Below are 12348 nucleotides of genomic sequence, written 5' to 3' on the forward strand. Positions count from 1 at the left end.
GGCGGCTCCGGCTCGGCTCCCGGCTCCCGGCTCCCGGCTCCCGGCTCCCGGCTCCCGGCTCCCGGCTCCCGGCTCCCGGCCCTGCACCTGTGATTGTCGGCCTCGCCCGGCGTCTGCAGCCCCATGGCCCCGTCCCGCCTGCAGCTCGGCCTCCGCGCCGCCTATTCGGGCCTCAGCTCCGTGGCCGGCTTCTCCATCTTCCTCGTCTGGACGGTGGTCTACCGACAGCCGGGGACCGCGGCCATGGGGGGGCTTGCAGGTACCCCGGGGGCGCGGTGGGGGGCACTGGGTCCCGGCTCCGGCGGCGCGGGCACGGGGCGCGGGCGCGCGGCTTCAGGGAGGTTCCTTGCGGGCGGCGCTTCCCCGGGGAGCAGGTGGGGTGTTTACCCCAAACTGCCCGTGGGCAGCGCAGGCCCCGCGCGGTCCCGGGCTCCTGGGGATCCTCCGGGGGCCTCGGGGACTCCACGCCCGCTCAAGGCCCGGGGCGCCAACGTCCTGTGTCTGCCGTTGGCACCAGTCTGCCTCGCCGGCCCCGCCGCCCCCGGGTGAGCTCGGCCACCCTCCACCCTGTGCCCCGTGACAGCGTCCTCCCTGCGCGCCCGCTGCTCTCGCTACCCGCTTCGCGCGACCAGGTGTGAAGACCCCCCTCAAACACACACACACATTCCGGGGGATTCCCGCCCCAGCAGCGCCCCTCCCCTGGGCAGAGAAGGTGTAAGTGGAAAGGAGGGCTGGGGGTTCCCGGGGAAGCCTATCTGCCTCCTTCCAGTGTGGAAACCACCCGCAGCAGAGTCCTCAGCGGGGGTCTAGACAACCACGCTAGGGATCTAATGGGAACTGGACGGTTTTCTTTCCACCACGTTGGTGTCTCTTTGCCACCCTTCTGCTGTGGCTCCTGGGCCAAGGTCTGCTAAACCCCGCCGACCGCCCTTTCTGTGCCTCCAGGAGGGCAGGGGAGGCCTGTACCAAAGTTGAGAATATCAGTGCACCAGTGGAGGTCCGGTGCTCGCCCGCGCTCTGTGCTCGCTGTGTACCTTTGGGCGTGTTTTTAACGTCTCTGTGTTGCAGAATTGGTGTGAAGACAAAACATATTATTTCTACTTGCTGACATTTTTTTTAATGCTTTCTCTATGTCAGGCACTGTGCCCATTTTACAGGTTAGGCTTTAACTGAGGCTTAGTGTAAATAAGCAGCTTACCTAGGGTTGCATTGCTACATGAAATAATATGTGTGGGCAAAGCACTTCGGAAAAGAATACATGTAAGGCTAATACTTTCACATCGGGAGATCTTATTCCATTACTAAACTCTTCTGCCAAAAGCGCCCTAGATGGACTAACTAAAAATAACTAGATTTGGTCACTGGCCTGGAGCTTACTGAGTGCCTTCCCTGGGTACCCTGGGTAGAGAAGGAACGAGAGGCGGGGTTTCTGCCTTATAAGAGGGGCACAGGTAACCACAACCCAAGCAGTGCCAAGCAGAGCACAGCACTGGGGATCTCCAAGGAGGGGTGGGTGAGTGCCCAGCTGGGCTGCTCTCATGCCTCCCTAGAGGCCCCACCACCTGTGGATTCCTGTCCTCCCTGGCGGAGCCTGCCCACCTCTGCTCAGTTATCTGCAGACCCCTGGCTCCTTTCCCCTCTGCACCCCACTGCCCCCGCTGTTCCTCATGGCTCTCTTCTCCTTGCTGTATTTTCCTGTTTCTTGTCAGCCCTGCTGCTTTCCCTCCCCAGGAACGTGGGGTGACTCTTCAGGTGAGGCCTAGTGATGAGACTGGAGATGAAGGGGCTGGCTGTGGGTGAGGAGGGAGGGCCGTCCCCGGGATCAGAGCTGGGTAGTTTGGAGGTTGGCCTGGTGAGCCCCACAGAGCCCTGTGACAGTGGGCACATTGATGCCTCCTGGGCCTCAGCTTCCTTGTCTGTAAGAAATGGGGGGGAGGTACCACTGACAGGGGTGATGTTTGAGACCCCCATTCAGGTCCTGAATTTTGCAATTGCGTCCTCCCCGAATCATCCATCTTACAGCTGCCTGATGGAGGGCTGTGGCAAAGGCCCTCTGGCTTGTGCTCCAGGGAGTCCCAAGGTTTCCCTCTGACCCGAACCCTGCCCTTTCTTCCTCCCCAAAGACTTCCCTCTGCCTCTGAGGCAGGCGGGCTGTGGAGTTGCCTGCTGGGAGAGGGGCTAGGGAGCAGTCCTGGCACTCCCTGACAACCTTGACAGCCTTTGACAACGATGACAAAGCCAGAGCTGCCCAGTGACCCTGATGGTGACCGTGGTGGTGGTAGCAGTGTGGCAGGTGGGAAGAGGGATGTCCAGGCCAGGGCCACGTGCCCTCTCCACCCCGAGTGGGTCCCTGCAACCAGTCAGCCTCTTCCTCTTTGGTGGGGATGAGGCATTAGCAGTTTACTGACTTGTGAGCACCCTCACTTCTGACTTGGCATTTTCCAGAAACTGCCGAGTCACGAGAGGTCAGCCCCAGCATGCTTCTTCCCCTATGTGCCAGGAGGGAGCTGCTGGGGGTGCTGGTCCCGGGGCAGGGTCCCCCCTGGAGCTCTGAGAAGAATATTCATGGGTGGAGACCCATTCTCTCCCATCCTGGCAGGTGTTTGGGAAGGAGGGGCTTGGAGGAAAGGCAGCAGAAATGGTTTTGTTGCAGGAACCCTGGGGAAACAGACTGGCTTTAGGTCTAGTAGACAAAGGAAAGAGAATAAGAATAGAAAAGTTGCCTCAGGAGTCTCACGGGCTCTGTGTTCTTCCCGGTGAGCAGGGAGCAGAGCAAGAAGAGCAGGGGTGGAGGGCAGGGGTGTGAGAACAGAGTGCGGCCTGGGCCCAATGTCCCGCTCATCTGCATTGTCCTGTGGGCTCCCCTGGGCTCCTCCTGGCTCCTCACCTCCAACCCAGCTGCTGGGGATACGTCCCCTGCTCAGCCGTGCGCCGCCCCTGCCCTGGGCCCATCAGCTCTGAGCCTCGAGTGGAGCCGGGCCCTGCTCCCTGAAGCAGGTGGGGTGGAGCGAGGGGTGAGGTGTGGCGTGGATGTGAGCCGGGTAGGCCTGGGGAACTATCCGTTCGGCCTTGAATTGTGCAGACCAGGCTTCCTGGAGTCCAGACTGTTGTAGGGAAGGGAGCAGGGCTGAGGTGTGGGAGGGGACCAGTGAGGGCTCCTGCTCCTTCACTGAGCACCCGGGTGGAGTCGGGGGAGATCCCTCTTGCAAGGACAGTGGCGGAAGGCAGGGTGGGTGAGAAGGGGCATGCTTCCAGATGCAGCTTGTGTTTATCTGGAGGCAAGGCCTGTGTGCAGAGGAAGTGAGAGGTGGGACACATTGTGCCTGCCTATTAACAAAGAGCTGGGACCTGGCACACCCAAAATGGTCGCTCTCCTTTTCCTCCTGCTAGCCCTTTCTGGTGCGTGGGTGTATGTGAGGGCGGGTGTTTGGAGCGTGGCCAGTGGACTAAGAAAGGGCATCTCCACAGGCCCCTATTTCAGCATTTCTTAACCCCAAAATTGCTGAGTCATGGGGGAATTGCTCTGACCTTATTTGTCTCCTAAGCTGGCTTCCAGAATCTTTGAGGGGTAAAGGATCTGAGAGCCATCTATTTCAGCCCCTCTGTGGTACAGTGAGAAGACACGGCAGGTGGAGCGGTCACAAGGGGCCCACCTGACTGTTCCTTGATGGGCCCGGTGACCATCAGCTTCCTTCCTGGGGCCCTTTAAGAAAACAAACAGCTCCCCTGGTGAACACTTAGGATGCACGTGAGAGGCTTAGGAAAGACTTCTGGGAAGGGTGGCTGGCACACCATCCATCCAGATCACGGAAGACATAAGCTGAAGCCGTGGGATGGTCATTCTGTTCACCTCTGGCCTGCTCCCGCTTCCTGCAGGGGCAGGGATAGAGACATGCTGTCCCGGCTCAGCCTGATCTCAGGGCTGGAGGGACTCACATTCCAGGCCCACAACCCCCGAGGAAGGTTGGGGGTGGGCAGGGCAGAGCAAGGACAGCGTGAGTCAGACAGCCCGGGAGGGGAAGCTGCAGGCATTGGCGGGGCTGAGTCTTCACTGGGGGGAACCCTGGGGTCCCCAACTTTCTAGGCTGGTGGGACTTTGGGCCCCCCTGCTTTCCGATGTGGAAACCCTGAGGCTCTCAGAGTCACGAGAGCAGTGCCCGTCCCCAGGCTTCCTGGCTCGTGGCCTCGTGGTTTTCTGTCCCTGGCCAGGCTGCCTGAATTGTGACAGCCTCTGAGCTGGTAACCAGAGCAGAGCTCTGTGAATATGCTCCCCCCTTTTTTTTTCCCCCCAAACTTAAAAAAATAATGATGAAATATTTCAGGCACGTAAAAAAGGATAGACAATGTAACAGACTCCCTTATGCCTACCACTCAGCCTAAGAAATGAACGATCGTAGATTCAGTCAAAGCACTCTCCCACCCCAACCGCCCTGCCAGCGGCCCTTCCTTCCCTTCCTTGCCAGAGCTGACCACTCTCCCCAACCAGGCGCCCCTCCTTCCTGTGCACGTGGGCCACTCTGCATGCACGTGTGCGGCTCCCTTTTTGAAAGGCCCTCTGACTCCCCGGATCCAGCAGCCTACGCACAGGTGGCGAGCTTGTAGCTGGCTCTACCTCGTTCCTCATTCCTCCCTGGTTGGGACCCTGCAGCCCTGCCCCAGACCCTGGCCAGCAGAACTGATATTTGCTCCTCTCTTTGGGCTGCGGCGGCAGGCACAGCCTGGCACAGAAGACACTCATTGTATTGGCTGGGTGGCAGCTGGCATCATAGGGGGAGTGCCCGGCCAGGCCCAGAGGGCAGGCCCAGGACCAGCTAGGGGCATCTGGCCTGCCCTTTCAGCAAACAAGTAGTGACATGGAGTCTGGCCAAGAGCAAGAAGAACCCTGGGCACTGGTGGCCCTGGTGATTTTACCACTGCACCTCCTCATCCCATAAAACCAATACATGGCGTTTGGGAGGAACCCCACCACCCAAGAACTCAACCACCAGCCTTGCCACGTTGAGGCAGTGGCCTCTGAAGGCCAGGTGGAGTGGGAGCATCAGGTGGGAGGGCTGCTCCCCACATGTGTGGTCCCCAGGGCAGGTAGCAGGGAGTCCCGGGAAACCAGGCTGGGCTATGGTAGTCCTCAAACTTTCTGACTGCAGGACCCCTTTACAGTCTTGAAAAGTAGTGAAACCCCAAGGAGATTTTGTTTCCATGGGTTATATTTATGTCCTGTACTAAAAATTAAAACAGAACGTTTTTAGTTTTAAAGTAATATTAAAAATAACATTGTTAACATAAGTAACATTTTTTGTGTGTGTAAGAAGTACTCAGATTTCCCAAAACAAAAAAATGTAGGGAGGAGAACTGCATAGTTTTCTAGTTTTGCAAATCCCTTTAACGTCTGGCTTAGCGGAAGGCAGCTAGATTCTCTTAGCTGCTTTTCCATTCAGGCCCTCGTGATATCCCAGCCCACGTAGCCTGCGAAGAAGTCCACTCTGCAGGGACACTGAAAAGGCCACCGTGATCTTCGTGTTAGTGCGCGAGCAGTCTGCTCTGGGGAGCTTCAGGGAGGAGGAGGGGCGCTGCCTGAGCCGTCTGTCCCGGCAGGTGTGCTGGCGCTGTGGGTCCTGGTGACGCACGTGATGTACATGCAGGATTACTGGCGGACGTGGCTCAAGGGGCTGCGCGGCTTCTTCTTCGTGGGCGTCCTCTTCTCGGCCGTCTCCGTCGCCACCTTCTGCACCTTCCTGGTGCTGGCCATCACCGGGCACCAGAGTAAGGGCCTGGGCCGGGGGAGGGCGGGGCAGGGCTGGTGGGTGGGGCGCTCAGGGGGAAACCCCAAATTCTGGTCCTGGGTTCCAAGCTTATGTCCAAGGGACTGGACAGATCACTTAACCTCCCTGTGCCCGAGTTTTCTCATGTAAAAGGTGGGGAGAACGGGCCTACACGTCCTTAGGTTGGAAAGGGTCTGTGAAATAACGCACTGCAGTTAGCTCGCAGGTGTGTGGTTAACGCTAGGGCCTTTGGCCCAGCTCTGGGGTGGGCGCGCCCCCTGGTGGCTGCGCCCCCTGGTGGCTGCAACCAGCAAATAGCCAAAGGCCCTTCTGATGCTGAAGCCGATTAGAAGTGGCCCAGAGTAAATGTCACAAAAGCAGACTAGATGTTACAGACCTGTGATTATTCGGACTTTCCCTCATCCACTGCCTCCTGCCTGCAAACTCTGAATGCACTTAAACCTCTATCACACTAAATATCCCCTTTAGATTGGGTCAGCCTCTGTTGGAGGTTGTAGGGAAGGGTGGTCCTGGGCTTGTGGCATGGTGGCTAGGGTCAAGGGCAAGGTCTTCTGGAGTCACAGTTGGATTCCTCTCCCCTGCAGGCCTCACAGACCCCAACAGCTACTACCTCTCCTCTGTCTGGAGCTTCATTTCCTTCAAGTGGGCCTTCCTGCTCAGCCTCTACTCCCACCGCTACCGAGCTGACTTTGCCGACATCAGCATCCTCAGTGATTTCTGACCCAAGGGATGAGGTCTTTGTGCCCTGGCGGTCCCCAGGACCTGGACTCAGTCTCTGAGACATCGGGTGGGCCTGTCCCCCACCTTGGAACCCCAGAACCATGGCAGAAAACACAGCAGGAAGCTGGCGGTCTCCCTGGGAGCTGTCCTGTCCCTATTCTCGGAGCCCTGGGTGCTGTGGAAAGGGGTCCTGCCATGTTGCTCATCAGCCTGGCTGGAGGGGAGCTTTAGACCTTTTCAAATGGATCTATTTTCTTAGCACTCAGTGGGCAGTCTTTGTAAGCAGGGCCAGAGCAACAAAGGGTAGGGCAGTGAGGCTCTGACCTGGGCTTGGGGGCAAGGGGCATGTGGTTTGGTCCGTGCTGCCCCATGCATTCTCCTCACCAGGCTGAGAACCTGGGGAGGTCAGGTCAAGGAAGGGATCTCTGGTAGAGACTTCTCAACCCCCATCCCAGCACCCACCTCCTGTTTTCCCTCGAGGGTCAGGCAGCTGAACTCCTTGGTCCCAGGGATGGTGACATTTGGCTCTTGTTTCCTAAGGCCCGGGGACTTGCAGGGAGACGTCCCTCTTTCCACCCTGTTCCACGCAGAGCTGGTTCCCACGAGTGTGCTAGAACTATCCTCCCCTTCACATGCCCCAGAGTAGGAGGCCCCAAACGAGCCAGATTAAGGATCTTAGGGCAAGTGCTTCTGCCCCTGGAAGGGCTTTGGGGAAGGGGGCAGCATGGGGTGGGCGAACCTGCGCCCGGCGCCTCCAGCCCTACGTTTCCACTGACTTCTCCCGCCCGCCCCTTGCCGTGCCCAGATCACCCCCGCCCGTGAGACGCCTCCCCTGCCCCTGCCCACCACCTAGAGCTTTCATCTTGAAAAATCTCCCTTCCGAAGGACGGAATTCACTTTACTGCCTATACACTGGCCCAAGGGCTTACCTAACTCGGGAGGGAAGGGGCTATGTACGTCTTTTCCTCTTAGGTTGCCATTTTGCACGGTCTACCCCTTTCCCGCCTGATGTGTCCTGCCCCTCAGCTCTTTGCCTTATCTGTGTCACTGTCACTTTAGCAGAAATACAGCAGCCATTTGTATCAGCCAGCCTCTGGTGGTTTCTTGTGGGGTGGACCGTGGGAGCAGTGGGCAGGAAAGGTGGTGATGGTGGGTCTCTGGTCCCGCTTGGCATGGGAGAACCCACAGCTCAGCTCTCCTCCTCCAGCTCCCTCAGCACACCCCCAGCGGGGCGAGGACACCCTCAGGCACAGCCTCGGCAATGGCTGTGGGATGGAGCACCTGTCGCCCAAGGGGCCAGGACAGATGGGCAGGCTGTGAACCAGCTTGCCCCCATATTCTCCAGGCTGTGAGGGCTTGGGGCAGGTGGGAGGTATTGAGGCTCCGGCTCCTGCTGGCTGAAGGAGCCTGGCCACCTCAGAACCATAAAGACAAGTGCTGGCAGCCGGGCACCATCCTCTCTGCTTAGACTGGATGAGCGTGCCCAGGCCCGCTGCCCCACCCAGTCTCTCTTCTAGGCTCAGTAGATGCTTAAGAAGTCATGGTGCACTAGAGCAGGAAGGAACCAGTGTCTATTTCTGGAACCTTTAACTGATACACAGAGGCCCCAGGAGGTGACTGACCTGAACCCAGATGAGTCAGATTCACAACTCTAGGGAAGCCTTGGTGAGCTGGGTCTGCAGGTGACTCCGCCCCCCCACCCCCTCACCTGCCTTCTGCCTACAGACTCAGCCCAGAGCGGCCGCCTCTTTATTACCTGGAGCTGGGGCAGGTGAGGGCAGCTAGGGTGTGTTCAGAATGGATCCTTCCTGTGGGCAGCTGTCACAGAAGGCCAAGGAGCTGGAGGGGTGCTGCCTCCCAGCCCATCCTGGTCCCTGCTCCTCCACACTGAATCAGGCACAGGCTGTGCTGTGTGGCTGTGTGCCCGCTGCCCACCCCTCAGCCCCAGGAGGCCCTTTCACATGCACCTTTAAAGCAAATAAAACATTTATTCTTCAGATTTTTTTCCTTTTTTTTTTCTTTTTCCTTTTTTACAAAAACATGCATACCTACAAAGGGTATGGTGGTCCTGGGGAAGACGTGCACGCGTGCACACACACTCCCTCACACTCGCGCGCGCACACACACACACACACACACACACCAATACTTTCCTTCTTGGCCCCAGGCCTGGACCCCAGAAGCCTTTAAGACTTTGCCAGGGCAGCCTCCCTCCCCCATGTCTTACATCCACTCTCCCGCCCCTTTCCCCCTCAGTCAGGCTAGTCCTATGTAGGGCAGGAGTCAGCTGGGGTGGGGGAGACCCCAGAAACAGAGAAGGCTCATGGAGGGGGCAGTGACTGGGGGGTCCCTGGGGGTCATGCTGTGCTTCTGAGGGGAGATGAAGGGTTTGGCACCATTGGATCGGGAAGCACAGAACTCCAAGAGCACCTGTCTGCTCCACCAGGGCACTGAGATGGTCAACGCAGAGTGGCCTCTGGCAGGGGGCAGGGGACCAGATGGGAGGCCTGCCGATGACCGCTCTCAGAGGGAGCTTTGTCTCACTGCCCAGTGCTGGGGAGGAGGCTTCCAGAGGCATCTGAGGAAGCAGGTGAGAGGGGACCTCCCCCTGCACTCAGAGATATGGGGCCCCTGGGCTCCTCCTACTCTCCCTTACTCCCCCAATTCCAGCCCCCAGAGCCTCAGAAGGGCCACTCTGGCTGAGGCCAAGTTCACATTTCTGTGTGGAGCCTGGGGCTGTGTGCAAAGTCTGGGGTCTACAGAGCCAAGAATAGTGGTTATGGGTGGGCCCGGCTGAGCCAGTCCTCATCTGTGCAGTCCTGAGGAACGGGGGCCCAGCCCGGGGCCTGGACCCCAGGGGATAGACTCTGCTTCCGGTAGAGCCCTACTGGGGCCTGGCTGGCTACCCAGCCTGCATCCTCCCAGGGTCCTCTTTGGTCCCTATCCTAGACCCAGGGGCCTTCTCAGGCTCCTTGGGGTGACTGTTCAGGGGCTGTTCTTTGGCCCCGACTACCTGCCCAAAGGATCTCTGAAGACCCCGGGAACAGGTACTGTTGCCAGAGGTTTGAAGAGAACCAGGTCCGAAGGGCAGGGTGGGCGGGGCGGGCAGCAGATCTGCTCTGAAGCCTTAGAGAGTCATAGGTTCTTCCTCCTCCACCAGCTGCTCTGAGGTCCTGGGGGAGGGACAGGGGTGGGGATGCTGGAGGGCCAGGGGCTGCGGGAAGGGCCTTAGCCCAGCTTCCCAGGAAGCCCGAGGAGGCTGAAGTGGCTGTGCCAGGATCTGGGGTCCTCGGGTTGGGAGGGTCTGGGCGGGGAGGGGCTGTCAGCCAGGGGTCTGGCATTACCGCTCTTCCGCCAGGATGCCCACGGAGAGGGATGCCAGTGCGGTCACCGCCTCTACTTCCTCTGTGTCGGCCCCTGGCACCCTGGGCACCCAGGAGTCCGGACAGGAGGCCAGGCGCTGCATGCAACTCCAGTATTCACCTGGACAAGAAGCTGAGTCAGAGAAGGGTGGGGGACACCAGCCCTATACCTGCCACGCCACGCCTCGCAGACTGACAACGAGGCTGCATGTCTCAGGCCAAGGGCCTGAGAGTAGCAGGCATGTCCTCAGTGCCAGCTCTCACCTGCCTCTACCCTCAACATGGCACCTTCCCCGACTTCATCCCCGCAACCATGATGGGGTGAGTAGAGCAGATCCAACGTGGCTGTGAGGAGTGCTTGCAGGGGCCCAAGGCATTCACCCACCCCTTGGCTGAAAGGCCACCACTGACCCATTCCCATGGGTGTGGGGATCCTGAGGGCACCAGTAGGGTCCCTTGCCCTTAGATGGGGCTGTGTCACAGTGACCTGATAGAGCCCCAGGTCCTGGCCTCCTGGAGCCCAGGGTCCCACTCACCCCCAGCCTCCAGCAAGGCTCAGCCCAGCACACAGGACAGGGTGTGGGCGGTGGGAAGGACACAGTGCCAGCAGAGTGGACCATGGCCGCTCTGTGTGGCCGTTGGCAAGCCACTTACCTGCCCTGGGCTCCCCACCCCATCTAGACCACAGACGTGACCATCCTGCCTACTGCTGTGAGCAGGAATGTCCATGGAGCATGGCCCGCCCAGCCCTGGCCCGGGGTAGGGCTCTGTACGTAGTGCCAGCAGCATCCTCACTGTCACGTGTGCCCCTGCTGAGCCCAGATGTGGGGAAATAAATTTTGTCCATGTCTGTATCCCTAGCATATGTCATGGGTCTTTACATAAAGCACTCCACAGATACTAAGGTGAAGTTGAAAACTTAAAGTGCTTTACAAATGTGGGGTTATTCTAAGACCCACCCCCCAAAGCAGGCAGAGCTCCTGAAAGCCTGTGGCCAGGATTCAGGGTCAAGAGGGAAACCAGCAAACTTCCAGCAAACAAGGCCTGAGTGTTGTTGCGGGTGAGGCCCCAGCCTAGGGCTGTAGCTGGAGATGGGAGGCCAGTCCTGCCTGGAGGAGGCCACTATCTGCCTGTCCCCACTGGGTCCATCTGGAGAGCTCTAGGGGTATCCACTCATGGGTAGGGGGCGGCCCCATCATTCCCCCGGGGCACTTTATTGGAGCAGCAGCAGAGCTCCTGGCCTGGCTGGCACTGGAAGCCCTGAGGCCCTGGTCACTGGGGGCAGCAGACCCGTGAGGTTCTCCCAAGTCTGGGGTCAGCAGTGTCCTCTCCCCCCACTCACTGTGCACCCGGATGACAGCTTCCAGAGAGCGGATGGCGTTGAGGTTGGGTTTCTGTTTCCAGCCTTCTTCTGAGAGGGGATCCACCTACAGAAGACAACAGTACATCAGTCACCCATCTCTCAGGGCCCCACAGGCCCAGATCGCTCCCACCCCAGGGCCCTGGCTTTCCAGGCACCACGGGCATGTGCTCCTGGCTCTGCCTAGGGCAAGAGACACTGGCCCAAGGTCTGACCTGGGGAAGAGGTGCCCACCCTATTCCCCTCATTCCAGGCCTGGCCACCCCACCCCACCTCATCGGTGAGCCCTTGGGGAGGCCCCCCTGTCTATGTGCTCCTCAGGGCGGTCCTGGGAGAGCTAGACTCCCTGCCCACATGCACCTCACCTTGTTGCCTAGAAGAGCAGCCACACAGGCCTCGGAGGCGTCACAGATGGCTGTGAGGTCGTGGCCACCCTCCAGGGCCAGCACCACCGCCCCTCCCGCCAGGCTCATCAGCTGCTGCGTCATGTACCCAAAACCTGGAGGTTGGTGGAGGGGGGTGAGTGGAGGAGAGGTGGACCCTCTCGACCTCTGTTATTTCCCTGCTTGACCCCTCCCTTATAAAGAGTGACTCAGATGTGTAAATCTCTATTTTCCTGAGTGCTTTCATGTGGAATCCCCTGTAAATCTTATTAGTATGCCTCACTGAAGGCTCAGAGAGGTAAAGGGCAGCCAGTAAGTGGAGGGCTAGGACTTGAACCCAGGGCATGGACACCAGCCTGTGTCTTTTTCACTAAGACACACCATACTCGTCTCTGTCCTCCAGGCCCCATGGCCCCGCAGGTGGAGTGGGCTCCCCCCAACCTGAGAACACAGCTCCTTCACACCCTCCCAGAGAAGCTGCCGGCCCAGCCTGGGAAGGACACAGTTGGGATGGGGAGGGGGGGCATCCTGTGGCTGAACTTCCTATCTATGGGACTTCAGTCCCCAGGGTGTGACTTAGGCCTTCCTGGGGCCTAAGTCTGTGCTGGGGCCCTGGGCTGTGCTAGGGCCAGGAGAGCTCAGCGAATTCCCGGCCAGCTGCAAATCCCAATCCTCACACTCCCAGCCCTGGGTGGGCCACTGCCACCTCCCCCGGGACTTGGGCAGTGCTAGCCCTCCCGCCT

General features: G+C 59.3%; 2 protein-coding genes across 8 annotated transcripts in view; one reads left to right on the forward strand and one right to left on the reverse strand.

Annotated features, from left to right (window-relative positions):
• SLC48A1 (solute carrier family 48 member 1) lies at positions 1-7585 on the forward strand. The gene is made up of 3 exons (XM_031462701.2): positions 1-259; positions 5593-5760; positions 6365-7585. Exons 1-3 carry the CDS (start codon positions 124-126, stop codon positions 6499-6501), a joined length of 441 nt encoding a protein of 146 aa, XP_031318561.1. The 5' UTR covers positions 1-123; the 3' UTR covers positions 6502-7585.
• An 883-nt stretch (positions 7586-8468) lies between these two features.
• Positions 8469-12348, reverse strand: part of HDAC7 (histone deacetylase 7) — a 34839-nt gene continuing 30959 nt past the window's right edge. For all 7 annotated transcript variants that reach the window (XM_064490916.1, XM_064490913.1, XM_031462692.2 and 4 more), the window contains 4 exons: positions 11588-11721; positions 11205-11289; positions 9845-9983; positions 8469-9673 (listed from right to left, as the gene is read on the reverse strand). In XM_064490916.1, the coding sequence (XP_064346986.1) occupies positions 9628-9673; positions 9845-9983; positions 11205-11289; positions 11588-11721 (404 nt within the window). In that variant the 3' untranslated portion in view covers positions 8469-9627. The remainder of the gene's footprint in view (positions 9674-9844; positions 9984-11204; positions 11290-11587; positions 11722-12348) is intronic.

This window comes from Camelus dromedarius, chromosome 11 (assembly GCF_036321535.1).
Source record: "Camelus dromedarius isolate mCamDro1 chromosome 11, mCamDro1.pat, whole genome shotgun sequence".
Classification (NCBI taxonomy): Eukaryota; Metazoa; Chordata; class Mammalia; order Artiodactyla; family Camelidae; genus Camelus; species Camelus dromedarius.

What these genes read in the sequence shown, in the direction of transcription:
- SLC48A1 (XM_031462701.2), top strand. Translation starts at nt 124, where the DNA reads ATGGCCCCGTCCCGCCTGCAGCTCGGCCTCCGCGCCGCCTATTCGGGC. An exon ending in GGCCATGGGGGGGCTTGCAG is followed by an intron (nt 260 to 5,592) that starts GTACCCCGGGGG and finishes CTGTCCCGGCAG; the next exon opens with GTGTGCTGGCGCTGTGGGTC. An exon ending in GGCCATCACCGGGCACCAGA is followed by an intron (nt 5,761 to 6,364) that starts GTAAGGGCCTGG and finishes TCTCCCCTGCAG; the next exon opens with GCCTCACAGACCCCAACAGC.